Source organism: Neodiprion pinetum, chromosome 1, assembly GCF_021155775.2.
Source record: "Neodiprion pinetum isolate iyNeoPine1 chromosome 1, iyNeoPine1.2, whole genome shotgun sequence".
In the NCBI taxonomy this organism is placed as follows: domain Eukaryota; kingdom Metazoa; phylum Arthropoda; class Insecta; order Hymenoptera; family Diprionidae; genus Neodiprion; species Neodiprion pinetum.
Window position 1 is genome coordinate 27,320,735 of NC_060232.1, and position 15,370 is coordinate 27,336,104.

At 45.7% G+C, this 15,370-nt stretch overlaps 1 protein-coding gene across 3 annotated transcripts in view; it reads right to left on the reverse strand.

Moving 5' to 3' along the window:
- Positions 1–576: 576 nt before the first annotated feature.
- Positions 577–15,370, reverse strand: part of knockout (Stork-head domain-containing protein knockout) — a 65,192-nt gene continuing 50,398 nt past the window's right edge. For 2 of the 3 annotated variants that reach the window (XM_046616007.2, XM_046615998.2), the window contains exons 4-8: positions 6,665–7,120; positions 3,400–3,606; positions 2,977–3,161; positions 2,418–2,891; positions 577–2,327 (exon numbers count right to left, since the gene is read on the reverse strand). In XM_046616007.2, coding sequence (XP_046471963.1) covers positions 1,125–2,327; positions 2,418–2,891; positions 2,977–3,161; positions 3,400–3,606; positions 6,665–7,120 — 2,525 coding nt within the window. In that variant the 3' untranslated portion in view covers positions 577–1,124. The remainder of the gene's footprint in view (positions 2,328–2,417; positions 2,892–2,976; positions 3,162–3,399; positions 3,607–6,664; positions 7,121–15,370) is intronic. The other variant, XM_046616014.2, reaches the window with a different exon arrangement.

The window sequence follows — 15,370 nt, forward strand, 5'->3', positions numbered from 1 at the left end:
CGTATTGCGGTGCAAGATAATCATTTCGCAAGAGATAGAAATCGAATGGCAAAAAGAAAAAAGAAAAGAAGAAGAATGAAGTTGGATCAACGTTACCTTTTTCCAAAAGTTGAGATACGGTAACTTCGCATTCGTTCGGGGAATTTCAAATCTGTCCGAGGTTTCGTTTTCATTCGTTCGATGTTCCGCGTTTGACGAAAGGGTAAACGACTATTTTCATGTTCTGCTTCATTGTGATGCTTTGACAGACCACTTTCACCGGGAAAGCGGTGCAAAACTGCGTGGGCAGCATGGCAAGGAACTCTTGTTTCAGTGTCGGCTGATAAAACATGCGTATATCTGATTGTCGGTCCGGTTACTGTAGTTGCGATTTGAGTTCTGTTGCATTGTATAAAAAATTGAACAGCGGGACAGATGGAAACAATAGTACAATTAACTTAGGAGTATGAAACTTAAATGAATAGCTTAACGATATAGTAAACTAAACTTAATCATACGGATGACGATGGATATGGTGTGGTTTTGCCGCCCTCCACGAGCGTGTGAATAATTGTGCTGCGCTTATGACGCTAAAGCTAATTTTCGTTTCTTGTATTCTGTTTTTATATATATAGTACATTTGAGAAAATGGGGTTTTCCGATCTGGTCGAACACTAGATGTATGTCACAGGCAACTGAGATTAGATTAAACGAGCGTTGGAATGGCTAGCTATGCGGATAAATCTAGCGGGAATATTGCTCTTTTATTTCCATTGCAAGGATTCCGAGTTTACTGGATCAATAAAAGCAAATCTGTAGGACAGCTCTAGCCTTGAAACACTTGAACAACAGTTTTGAGTATATATAATATATATCATACAACATATATACTAATCAATATAATACGGAAAAATTCCACGTCAACTTTGATTGTTTCGTAAATTTTCAAATAACCGTTAATACAAAGCTCGTATAGATGAAAAAGAATAGTATTTACATAATTTTTACTCAAACACCATTCCAATTTCATGTGACAGGAAAGCAATGAAACATTCCTGGACTGGTTGTTGCAAATATATAGTATCAAAACAAAAACAAAAGGAAGAAGAAACTAATCTCTCGTCTATAAAAACTGGCCGACGTCTTTACACTAAACCAAAATCCGTGTGAACTGGCAAATCGCAGTTATTTGGCTTTTCCGCAGCCGCCATGTTCACCTCGACCAAGGTGTCGACGCTGTTGATTGAGCAGCCCTTGAGAATTTTCTGGGCAGCTAAACTGGTGAACTGTACCTGGAGGTCGCTCAAGCTCGGATACGGATAGAGGTCACCGCGACTCGGTGATTTCTTTAAATTGGGTTCAGAACCCTGAGGTACGCGCTGTTTGGAAGACTCCAAATTTTCGATGTAAACGTTGTTGAACGAACCTCCAAAACCGTCGAAGGACTTTGTGGGTGACGGAGGGTTCGAGGCCAGATTGCTCTTGGAGCCCGGTCGCAGTAAATTTCTGTAGCTGAGTGCGTCCTTTGACAGAGAGAGACTCAATTTCCTAGAGTTGTTCATCGCGTCGTTCGTGTTCTTAGAAGTCGGTATTGTGGAGGGCGGGTTTTCGTTTGGGTGAACCAGTGAGATTTTTTCAATATGAGATGAACCGTCGATTAAATGGGCCTGGCTGTTGTTAAGATGATTCGTTAGCTTTAGTTTGTTCGGGGGATCCTCGTCGACCTTCGGCTTGTTTTCCTTGTCGGATTCAGATGCTAACCTGACCTCCTTGCAGCCATAGAGGGAGGTTGGTCTCTCCAGTTTGATCGGCTTGTAACGCTGCTCGTCCACCTTCATCGACTTGAACTGCAAGTCCTCGTCGATTTTGGTTTTGTATAATTTCTCCTCCCCCATTTTGACGATTGTCGGCTTGTAGAACTTCTCGCCGACCATTTCCTTCTCCTGCTTATCCTTCGCTGACGTTGACTCTTTGCCGGCGTTACTCTTGTTCAGTCCGTTCTCGAAGGTGATGACAGACCTCATCGGCGAGTTGTTTTGATGCACGTAGATCTTGGTACCAGGCGCCCCTGATATCGTGGTCGTTGTACTGGCATTCGAAGCCAACGTCACACTGCTCTGTACCCTTTCCTGGGGTGGACTTGTTGGGCTCAGATTCGTCGATAGCTGAAGTGTAATCGAATTCTGCGCCTCCTGCAACGGCGTGAGAGCTCCCTGCTGGATGATCTTGAGAGGTGACGACTTTGCCGGGAGTGTGGAACTTTTCATTGGCGAAGATGAAAGCTTGCCGCTCGATGTTGACTTTCCACTAGAGTGCGTCGAGTGACTCGACGAAGTCTTCTGGAGTACCTGAAACCATCACGTATGGCATAATCAATCGCTGAACGCGTGATCATCGCATCAACGCATTCGTCATCAGCGATCGCGCGTATTCCTTACCTTATGCTGTGGAGAACTATTTGAGGACTTCGTGCCACTTCCAGTTGAGTCGTGGCTGGGTCGTCGGGAGCTGTGACGAGTGCTAGATCTACCAAGAGTACCAGTTTTCCCAGGACTTCCATTTGAGGCTCTGACGGAACCGGAACTTCCTCCACTTCTGCTTGGCGACGAGTTCGCCGAATGTTTTCCCGTCTGTGTTTGGCCTCGGTTCTGATAAATGTCCTGCGCTCCACTCGGTGGCAGGACCGACGCTCTCGACGTGCATCGACTCAGGCTGGAACACTTCGATCTGGGCAAAGTCGAACAAGGTGATCGATGACGCCTCGAACTTCTGGGCGTCGAGTTTGCGAGCAGGCTGGACGAGTCACCGCTAGCTTGGCGCCGGTGGCGCCTTGGAAGCGTCGCTGATCGGGCGGAGCTGGAGTCATCCCAGACTTGAAAACTGGCCTGAGACTGGTCCAAGCCTTCCATCATCTATGAATAAAAATTTAATCGTTGTATAAGAAAACAACACCCGTATAAATGCATGACCAGTGAACTGGCCTGCTCTGATATTTACCGAAGGACTAGCTGCCCTGGTTTGGGTAGCGACGCTGTGCAGATGAACAACACGAGGGTTGAACCACTCTGTCGGTGGATACTGGGCACTGAAAGTCCCCATAAGCGGACTGCCCTTCCTGCGTGAGCTGCGTCGAAAGAGTCTCGACAGTAGTCCAATTTTCTCTGAAAATATGTTTGAGAAGCCTTAAAAAGAGAGCCGATCGTGTAGGAAAGTTAAGCGCCGAAGGATACTGGGAAGGGTTTGCTATCAGCTAAGGTGACTAGAAGCTCCGCGACCAACCAAGGTGTCATACAGGTTCAAAGGCAATTATACACAGGGCAATATAATGTAGAAAACTTGAAAAGTCAGTTTGGTATACGTTAAAAAATTGCAGAGTTTCACCACCCGTCACCAAATCAAACCCTTCCCAATGGGACTCACTCGTTGGACTGTGAGGGGTGCTGTCTGTGCTGGCGTACTCAGCACTCGAGGAGGTGTCGCTTCTGTCCGGTCTTCGCGGCAAGGATCGAGAACTGCCACTCCTGTGAAGGCGTCTGGCGGACCCCCAGAGACGTAGAGAATGCCTTCGCTCCAAGCGTCCAGGAACAGATCGACACCTGGCGAAGAGGACCTTGTCGTTAGGATTTCCTGAAAAAAAAGAGGAGCGGTCAAGATCACTCGACACTACGGATACCGCATTTTCGATTGACCCATTCACAGTGCAGCTATCAGAGGTTACGTTTTCACATTAGTAAGTACGAATGCATTATCTACGATTGCTGAGGGGCTGACCATTCTGAAACAAAATATACATACACCTGACATCGAGTCTTCGTGAATTCTAATTGCCACGTATTTCCAAATGAATTTACGTAAGTTTAAGTCCGTCTACGTAACTGCTTGACTTCATGAGAATTTTCACCAAGTACACACTTGGCTTCTATTATGATTAATACCTCACAGTTATTCGAGAAGGTGGATATCATTCGCGGATATCAGCCTCTGGGTGCCGCACCAACCCAGCGGCGGTAACTAACGGTAGAAGATGTCGTGACCAATAGCTAATGTACATCGTTGTGCTAAACGCTTTCCAAGCACACGGGTATCAGAGACTCGGGCACAGGCATCGAGCGAGACACACGTGAGATCAAGAGAGCACGGAACAATCGTGTCAGCGAACGTGAGCTCGGCACTGCCGATTCAAACGTAGATGCAGGAAAATCATGGAAATCTAGGACCTTTTGTACGGAGTATCGTATTGGTTAACGTCACTCTGTTCAATTTGCCGCCTCACAGTCAGTTAGGGTTTATACCTACCGCAGACTTTCATGGCTAGCCAGTAAATTCGTTGCTTCCAAGGCATGACCCAGATGTCACGTCGTTTCTTTGTGGAAACAAAAACGATGGAGAACGTAACGAAGTTTTATTTTTGGTGATTCAAGAAATATACGAGCAGCGTTTCAGGATTTCAGGACAGATCAATAACCTGAGACGATGCAGTGTAAATACAGAGTTCACATCATGCTCTTACGAAATTATATCTAAAAACGGGGAAACGGATCTTAATCAAACGGTGCTTGTGTTTTTTTTTTTTGTTTTAATCGAGGTCACGTTCACAGAGGATTGTTTTATTTATTGTGTTTTTACAGTTTTTCATTGAACTCGTAAAAATTTACGACACTGATCATGTTGCAAAAATGTTGTGACTAGGGCAATCATCCTTGAAGTTCTGAGTTTTGGAAAAACAATGTTTTTTGAATTGGGCATTTCTCTGGCAGACTAAGTATATTGATGACGGACTTGACAAAATATTTCGACAAAGTTTGAGACTTCCTAAATATTTTCTCCGTTAAAACAAAATTCTAACAACACTGCAAAGCTGCTATACGTGATATGCGTTCCAATTTCATCTAGTTTGTAAAGTTTCTCCAAAGAACCCCGCAGAATCCTTATGGGAATTGGCTCTTGATCGAATTGGCTGAAATTTTCAAGTATGTTGTGAAATACAGACCTCGGAAAGGGGGTGCGCGGATTTTTTGTTATCTCTGGATTACGCGATTTTTACGAATTACAAAACTTCAAGGGGACTAAAATTTATACTAAACGACATACTAAAATTTCAGCCAATTCAACCGAGAGCCGATTCACATAAGGATTCTGCAGGGTCCTCTGTTGATTAGTTTTTACTCCATACGGACTTATCGCTATTCTGCGCTGCCTTTCAACTAAAGCAGTTAGTCCAAAGTGTACAATAACGCGAACGAGATCGTTCAAGTTGGTAAAAAACCGCAACAATTCAAAGAACCTATCCACGAATCTTGTGTAACTCCCGCTTTGCACTGAGATGAAAAAAACAACTTCTCGTCACAATGGGCAAATCTCGACATTGGACATTGCTATTAAAAGCACGACCAATCCAGACCTTGAATGGACCGAGGTATAATCTCAGTCTCTCTCTTATGTGTTAACAACCGCGTATTACGAACAAGTTCCATGGTCTGCGTACGTGCCCGTGAACAAGCGTTCGTCCTATCCTATCCATGCATAAGAAGCTGTCCGCATTGCGGTATGAAGATAGGCGCTCGAAGCGTGTGACGCTACGGGCGCTTTCTCGAGTAAAGTGGTGACTGTAGAGTATGCATGAGTGCACAAGTCGGGGCAAGGTTTCAGAGTTACTCGGGATGGAGATACTTTTTCGTCCGCAAGTTGGGTATTTTCGCTTTCTTGTGTTTAATGCGCATCACAGGGCTCGGAAGAGAGTACATACAACAATAAATGGGCACGGAGATAAGAATTTAACAGGTGAACGTACGTCAACAGGAAGTTGTCATGGACGTACATACTCGTGGCAAAATTCAGATATGGCTTTATTGTTCAAGATACATTTCAAATTTAGAAACAACTTGTTCTCTTTCCGCATCTACCGATCCAGATTTTCGTTTGCTCGAAATCACATGTAGTGTCCAACAGTTTTCAGCCATTTTATAGCCGCCTACGTAACCAGGATACCATTACAAATGCTCGACTCTGCAACTTCAGGCGCAGAACTGCGGGGTTCAAATACCCGCCAAGGATACCACGTTATACTCCTTCGTGTTCAGATATAGATATAAACTGTTTAAGGTCGTGAACTCTTGTTTATTCGGCTGATTGTGGCCAAACATCTGACTGCAGTCCCACTCGTGGGATATTTCGTAATTTCGCTGCGTTTCTCTTCTACCGTACGTGACTTTTGTACCCGACCATTTACACTAATTTTCGTATGTTGATCTTACCGCATCGAACCTTCAAATCATCGTCAGCTCCTCAAAGGACAGTCTTTTCCTATCTGCTTATTGAATGATAAGTAATGCCATGTTCGCAAATTCTCCTCACCGGCCGTGAGGAATTTTTTTTTGTAACGATGTAACGACGCGCCGTTTCATATGGCAAGTAAAAATGCCACAAACCGGTTATGCCGTTTAAAATAGCCAATGTTTCAGCGCTTTGCTACAACGGCAGCCCAACTTGGGCTACGTCTACCATGATCAACTAGTGCTATGTTGAACTAGAAATTTTCATTCACCTATGCGAAACGGAAAATCCGACATAATCAAACTGAAGTAGGTACATATATATTTATATCTGAATAAAGCTTTATAACTGCACGCAAAAGGAGAACCTGGGAGAAGAGGCGAAATTACGTAATTTTAGAAAGTCCGCATACCTCCACAGATTACGTCTGCCAAATTCGTCTGCACGGCCTGGTGGGTGACGTCACCGTCTCTCAAGGTCAGCATCTCGCCGTGAACCAGAGCCATAGCTTCGTCGTTGCTCATTAGCATCCCGCCTTGTCCTCTGGAACCGTGAACTTCCCTGGAGTTCCTCCTGGAACTCCCGGAGTCCCGCCTGAGCCGCCTGGTCTCGGGGGTGACGACAAAGTAGCCCTGAGAAGTGTGGTAAATTTTCCTCTCCTGCATCAGCTTGGCCAGCGCGTCGTAGACGAGATCGCGTCCAGGTCGTTGCATCGCCGGGAACGCGTTTCTCAGGGCTGTCCTAAGGGTGTCCAGGGTGGCCGCCTGCCGCTGGGACGTCAACTCGAGGATGGCCCAGCAAAGGGCTTCGGGAAGGGGCGTGAATTGGCCCTGCGACACGGGCGCGACTAAACAGTCCTCGATATCACCTGGAACAGAAGATGAAGAGAAGGTTTCATTATTAATGCGGAACCTGGGGCGAGATTTTTGCTCGGTCGGTTTCCACCGCACGTTTCGTCCGTCTGCAGGAACTTGGCCTCATCCCTTCCGGAGCACGTGTCGAGACTCCCAGGCTTCCCTGCCAACTTCTGATGACATTACAGAGCCACACGAGGAGAGTCCGGAGACTCGGCTAGGAAGTCTGAACACGTTTGAGACTTTGAGCGAATCAATACGTAGCGAAAACTCTGCGGTGTGCAGGATGTATGAAACACGACGTATTTATACACCTAAGCCATATCAGCTGCGGGTCGAATTCCGAATGGTTCTGTTCAATGAAAATCAAGTTTCTTTCGAGAATCAGTTGGACAATTAGCTCAGATGTCTTCGGACATTTATATCTACCTTTCGAGCTACCGAATACTGACGAGTGCGTAGAATTTTGATTCCCGCAACCGTTGTTGGATTAATTATTAATAACTCGAGGACAATGAGACTTTGGCGTTTTGGCATCGCGTGACGAATGGGTGAAATTTGTTTTTTCCATGTCTCTTACGATTATGTTGTATACATGTTGCATACGCATGTCGGATACGTAGGAGAGCAGCCGTGCGACTCTAGACCTGACAAACCGCGCTGCAAGAAGACGGTGTGTGGCTGGGTATAATCCGGGCAGCAAAATCGTTAAATAAAACAAGACTACAAGCGCGCAATTACCAGGCCACAAGAGTTCCTACCAGGGCTCGCCTTCTTCCTAGCTCCTTAACATACGTAGTGAGTTGAAACGCAGCTTCTGGGAACACCGAGCTGCCAGCATGGACTTGTGCTTGCAGTCGACAGGCGCCGGTAGAACGCGGCTGTTGCGGCGTATGCGCGCCACCAGGACGTCTTAATTAATTATTACAGATCACGATTTATGGCGTGCGAATTGTTTCTGGGGTATAAGCCTGCCAGCGCATGCCACCGTTACGTTTTATACTTTCTAAGGACGTGCTAACAAGATCTCTGGGAACTTGTTACACCGCGCTGGTTACTCCGCAGCCTCGGCAATATCGCAAATCCATTAGATCTGACAAATGGTGCACCGCCGCAAGTGCAATAATTGGTTAGCTCTTGTCGTCACGTTGCGCGGCGAGGCAGCCATTTGCATTCCCGAAAGAACTCGAGCCCTCCGAATACCAGCGTGACTGTCAGCTCAGCAAATGTTCGCCGCGTGCCGGAAAACGCTCGCGTGACAGTCAGCAAAAATTTGCTATGTGCCAACGTTGAGGTATTTCACACGGTGAGAAAGAGGAGAGAAGAGAAGGACACCGCAATCGTGGTTGCAAATTATCCGCGAGAATTCGTTCAAAGGCCAATCGTTTCTATTGGCTAACGTCGACTACGGGCAATTTTTCTCCGCGAACGAGGTTCCCAGAGGTTCGGTTCATCTCGCCAACCGCCGCCCGACTTGCGTCCGAAATCGATAGTCGCTCTTTGGACGCATATCAAACGGTGAATTGGGGTGCGACTCACATCATGGCAACCGCGTGGCGCGGAGCGAACTGCGTCACCATCATGAAAAACACGTTCTCGTAACAGAGACCGTCAACCCCCCAAAGCCGAAATTGTTAAAACTCAGAACGTCGGCCACCCTTCGCAGTCTCTCCCTCAACTACGAACAGGTTTTAACTCCGATAATCCTGCGACGGTAGAATTTCCAAAGCTTGAGGCTTAAGCGTGCTTACCATTAATAGTTGCACTTATGTCCCGTCAGGATCGTACGTTATTCCGCGGAAAACACGAGTCACGAAATATTGATTTCGTCATGCGTCAGCGCAAACTTCTTACAAGTACAACATAAGTTGAGGGACTTTTATTTTTATTTATTTATTTATTTTTGTTTTTTTGGAATGGGGGATTCGTGACTTTAACCCTCTCGATCGAACTCGCCACGTTCATTCTGTTCGCTGTGATATAAAAGACCTGCTACATAGTGCATATATCAGTCTGATCCACCCTTTAATTCTTTCCTTTTCACCCCTCGGGGCCGGTCGCGTTAACAAAGCCCGTCCAACAATCAGGTGGTCGATTCGTGTCCGGGAACGAAGCGCAGGGATCGACCCCTGGTATTTGGTCGACAGTATTACGACTAGACAAGTAATAAGTTCGGGTCGGAATCCAAGAATTGGATTCACTTGGGAGTGTTTTTTTTATATCGAGCATTGTACGGCCGAGGGTCTTTGCACCCTTGCAATAAAAAAAAATTGATGCAAAAAATCTCATATCGGTGGAACGTAAATATACCCTGCGCCCGCAAAAGTAGAAGGAATTGCGATTATAATAAAGCGGTGTGGCGTGTCCCTCTGCACGCATCGCTCGTCGACGTGTCTTGAATTCTTATGCACTTTGTTCCGACTTAACTAGACGCTCGGAACTGTGGAGTCTGGATATTTCCAAGCACCAATATTCAAGAGAAGAGAAGTTAAAATAAAACGAATTACAATACGTGTGTATAAATACTCTATGGATACTCGAACTGCAATTAGTTTTTTCAAAGGCTGCGAACTGGGCAGAATGAGGTCCGCAAAGTCGAACCTCGTCAATCCTGGATTTCTGTAAGTAGAGATATGGAATGCATCTAATTGATTCCCGACCAAGAGGTGCTCAGCTATCCCTGGGGAAATATTAAAACGATATCCATAATTGAGCCTGCCCAGACCCTCAGCTTCGTCATTTCTTCGAGGGATCGGATTCCCAGTAAATGGTATTCGGCAGCGACACCTTGCCGCCGTTCAAGGTCGTCGGAATAACCGTGGCGCCAGAGGTGAAAGAGGCGGATCAGAGGCAGTTAACCAGAGAAACGAATGGGAGGAAATACTGCAGGGTAGCGAACGAGCTAACGAACGTACAAACATAGGGAGAGACGGACGCGGTTCTTTCCCACGAGAATCGGTACGGTGCACGGTATGCATGCACGCATGCATGCATGCGTATGTGTACGCACATATGCGCAAGTAGGCATCGTGGCACCAAGGGAGTGGCTCGCCCACGCAGGCCGTTAGACAGCGTAAAAATAAGGAAACTAAAACAGGTGCTTTGTGCCTTTGCCTCTGACCAAGTCTATCGCGCGTGTAACTCTTCGAGAGATTTTCTCAACCGAACAACCAAATCGAACCAAACCGCGCGCGGTATCGCGTGTCGGGTTGTAGAGCCGGGCAATATCTTGGTGCTAAGTTATGACGTCAAAGGAGTGATACGCCTGCTGAATGAAATCGACGAAGTAGTAAAGACGGGTGAAAAGGTGGACCGAGGGCCTGAATTGAGGAGAAAACGGAGCGCAGGTTGAGCACATTTTCATGGTTGGAACGTCACTCGAGTTTTGTATGAGTTACGACTTCCAGTGGTGCAACTCTCCTCGATTATACCCTGAACCGCGTTATACATCGCCAGATCACGTCAGTCTTCCTTTTGTTCTTCCCTATGCGCGGCTGTTTATCGTCTGAACTGACCTGATTTATCGCCCTCAAGTACAACCTTTGGGTGTCAGGCTCTTGGGAACATTTCATAACCATCTCGCCGAACGTCCGCTGGTTGTTCGAATCAATTGTTAGGCGTTGGCGTAATTGCCACGACGCTCTTATACTTCCAACCGTCCAGCTCGTCTCTTGGTAAATTATCCTTGACACGGTGTCATAAATTTAATAAAAACAAGATTCACTCCATTTTTGCGTGTACTGATCATCCCACGCACTTTTCAACGTTATCTTCTGTTCCCGCGGTCATTCATAAATTCATCATTTCCGGGTGCTGATCTAGATTTCGAATGGTCACGATTCAGATTGACCGTGTACAGTCCTTCGAGTATTGTTGATTTGACGAATCAAAACTCCAAACGGTCAAATGGATCGTTATTGCAGATGTTTTCAAATTATTTTTGACAAATTTGTCAGATGCATTGAAACGATTTTCCCCAGAAACTTCCGAAAATCGGTACCATTGGTAATTCAAACCATTCAATACGTATACAAAAGAGATTCGGAACAATGATTGACCTGAATTTGATTCGTTAGCAAATTCGAGCGGCACCGACGTTGCAGCATCTCGTGGTACGCGGCCAAATATAAAGAACTGCGGCAAAAGTTGAACCCAATGGAATTTCGCTCGAAAGCCTTCCCACCCTCAGAAATTGACTCGGTACCTGGATACAGATGGGAAAAATGGTGCCCGGCTAATGCAGGAGTACGTCTGCAGGTCCGCTGCGGACGGCTTCAGACTCGGTCGTGACTGTAAATCACTTTTCCTTTCGTAGTCCCGTCGCCGTATAACTGACAACAACCGGCCTTCGACATAGTTTTATGGATGCCACAACAGTACCGACCCACCTAAGAGAACAGTGTGTATGTAATCACGTAATGCGGTGCCGGTTGCAGCGGGGTACGGCTGACGTGAAATCACGAAGAACTCGCGCCCGCCGAGAGCAACTGTCCGTCAGATTGTTCTGGTGCCTTATAATGTGCAGAGCCGGAATTCCGACGTTGCAAAACAGTCTATATACCATTCGTGGATCTGGCGCGTCGATCCAAACTCGTGCTAAAACCGTTTTCTAATCCTGCGGTGACGCGCCGATCGTGATCGTCGTTGTACAGATCGGGTTGACCGTATCTAAAGAGACACTTTACTGTCATGATTAAGGCCGACAGCCACCGATTGATAATGTCAATAATTTGTACCGTGGATTCAGCAACTTTTCAGGGAGTTATATCCCGGAAACTTTCCTTGTTGAGTCACTCTTGAACGACACGGCTGACGATGAAACAGATGAGCTTTTGCTAAACATTGCGACGTTGAAGAGGAAAGTCGAATTTTCAAACATCATATCTTTTTTATCTTCATAAGTAGGTATAACAGTTAGCTTCTTGATGCAGATTTTTTCGTACAGAATGCCAATTTCGCTGTCACAAATCTGTAGGGCGTAGATACGTGTATTATACGCGTATATGTTTTTTCGAGCATTGAATTTAGAGTGGCAAAAAAGTGACTCCGATGCGTTATTTGACGAAATTTTATTGAAACCAAACAAGCTGGAGTTCGCAAACGAAGCTCACTAAACAGCCTGAGAAGTTAGCCGCGTTTTGAGCTTGATCATTTCGAACCTCTACCAGATTTTATTCTCCAGCCAACACTGCTGTTTACCTTAAACCGTAGTAATCAAACTATCTGCGATGTAAGACTCATTTCTTAAAAAACAATAATTAATGTCCATTGTATTAAGATTGTCCAGTGCATGTAGTAGCTGCGTTCTACAAAACGGCAGCTCATATGAACCAGCAGCATCGTACATCCGAGCTTCTCTGAAGCTCGAAGGTCTCCTTTGTGTGCAAAGTACAGTGTTCCCAGTAACTTCCCATACAAGTAGAACAAACAATTTTAGGAAGAATTATCTAAGATCGAATCCTGCAAGTTCAATATTCTGCGACAGTGAAAACACTCGAGTCACTACGAAAGAAAAACCAAAGACTCCATGGTGCGAGTCATTAATAGTGGCAACGAACGTGACTTTCCGGATTGAAAGTTCCCGCAAGTAAAACCATGCCGGGTTAGATTTACGCTCACAACTAAATAGATAAATATACGCACGGTGAGTTACGCTAGCGTCGATTCCGGAACGACGACACATACACGCAGACTCCGGTGGGAGGAGACCGTGTAACGTTTCAATCTAGCCCAGATCTCATACTTTCGTTGGACTGCTGCTTCCATCAAGGCAAAAAGCCTGCTCAACGCGGCAACGATAAAAGGCCACCATAATCCTTGGATTGTAAACCACATGCGCTAACGAGCTAGTCTGAAATCGAAACTAGGAACATTGTTGCCATTTCCGCGCTTTTCCTCTCTCGTACTTTCTCGCGTACTTTGCCTAACTTGCACGAAAACTTTTCAGAGATTTAAGTGTTCGGACCGGCTCAATCCCTCGGGCATTGAATTATTCAGGGAGAAGTTTACTCGTGTCGCGAGGACACTTTTTCCTCCCCATTCTTACGAAAAATTATCCAACTCAACCATTACCAAGTGTATAACAAGTACTTCACTGGATTACAATTCGAATCCTGCCATAAAAAAAACTCTTCGCTAAGAAAATTTCCTTGCGTTTTTTGAACCCGTTTGCAGATAACTCAGAAATTTCGAGACAAGACGTGTTCTTATTTCCCCGATTTGATCCCACTTTAGAAGCGTTAACGGGGTAACAGAGCTGCAACGATGAGCAGAAAAATCCTTGACACACCTGCGCCACATACGATCGGAACGATAAAATAACACGTTCAGCAAGTAGCCAGTCATTTTCCGAGATAGAAGCGCAAAGCCGAAGCCGAGAGATGGATATTTTTCTTAAACGCGTATAAATTCCATACGATTAGCGACGCTAGCTTTGGACTCAGCAGCGTTTATCGGTTAACTCATTACACGCTCTAATCACATATATTGCATGATAGTTATACCTAGCTCGGTTTACGAGATGAAGTTTTGAGTGTGCATATCCAGTTCTCCTCTTGCGGAGAATATGAAAGTGCGCAATCAAAATGATGTTGCAACTGTTAACGCGAACGAACGTGAGGAGTCAAAAGTTCATATTAAAATACCCCTGGAAAAGTCAACCGACCTGTGATGATTTTAACCAACCGCGCGATGCGCGCTGTTCTCCACACGCTGTTTAAGATTTCTCCGCATATCCGAGCCACAATGCATGCGCAGTCTTCGGACAAAATCGTGCAGACAAATATCTACTCGGTAGAAATGTGCGCTGCAGTAGTTATGAGGCCCTGCTGATAGTAAAGACGAAGCAAAAAATGCGTGTAAGAGTTGGCCGACCACGATGGCGCACATGCGATGACGGGAAAGTCGAGTCGAGGAACAAGACGACCGGGAGGTTGACATTTTTTCATCCTTTCGTTACGCGATCATCGATACGGGGACAATGGAAGGACAGAGTGCCACGATATAACTGAGCGATGAATAACTGCACGGTGCAGAGTGAATCTTAGTATCAACTTCCTGCGGGCGACGCGACGACTGCACGGTCCGACCTTTCGATCCGCAGAGAGTCTGAAACAGTCGGCGTGGTTTTATGCAAATCCGAGACGTGCTCTAGGATGTAAAGCAGCGTCTGTCATATCGGCGAATGCCAACGCTGCAGCTTGAGCGGGAGCCGCCTTATGCACCCTTCCCTTCGGTACCTGTTACATGACGATATTGGCGAATCGCGCATCAATCGGTTCTGCATACCGGACGTTTATCGTTGTTATTCGCTTTTTCCGCCATTCTCGGGATCGAGAGAAAAATGAAGACGTAAGAATTTCCGGAGAAATTTATAACGCGCCGCGCAGCTCCGTTCTCATTTGCTGGGATGATTTTTTGTTCGGAAAGCCTGTTTCTCCATTGACTGACATTTCGTGACTGTGCAAGAACCACGGTACGACGGAGCTTCGGATGACTGAACGGATTACGAAAATCGTACAATCATCGCGAGTAAAATGTTCATTTTCAATTCCAACATGACGTAAAAGACAACAGCGAGACTCTTGATCGCCAATCGACGTCGGATACGAGAGAGAGAGAGAGAAAAAGAGAGAGAGTGATATGGGAATTTGTCACAGTATCTTCGCTTTGTTACTCGACGTGGGCGAATCAACCAGATCCCTCTCACCTTTCCCTTCGCTTCTACGTTTACATCTACCGCATGCTTATACGCGTTTTCTGTAGGCGGAACGAGCCGCTTGGGCAAAGGTTTCAACCGATAGAAAGGTTGTTTCTAATAATAGTTTACTGCCACTTGTCCGAGCAGGTGTCACCGTTGGTTACAAACCGATTTATACGCCATGCGTCAGGATATTTGTTACGTGATAAGAACAATAACGCTACACAGTCGCTTGAAAGTAACGCTCGGTTGATTTTCCATAAATTTTCGTGAAAAATGACGGAGTGATTGAGAAATATATTGTCGATATAAATCATTAATTTGCACTTCGCGCATATACTTATTGGGTTCGGTGCATGGATATAATTATGGCGATTCGCAAAGAAAAAGAGTTTCCAGGTCAATGATTTCAACGAATAGGGTATAAAATGATAACGCCCGAATTTGCTTACCAAGTATCCTGCAGTCTGAGAGTTTCGTTACGCTCTTGAATCCAGAGACGTTTGTTTGTCGAATAAATTTTCTTACGCGGTTAACTCGGAATTATATAGAAGTCTTCGATACC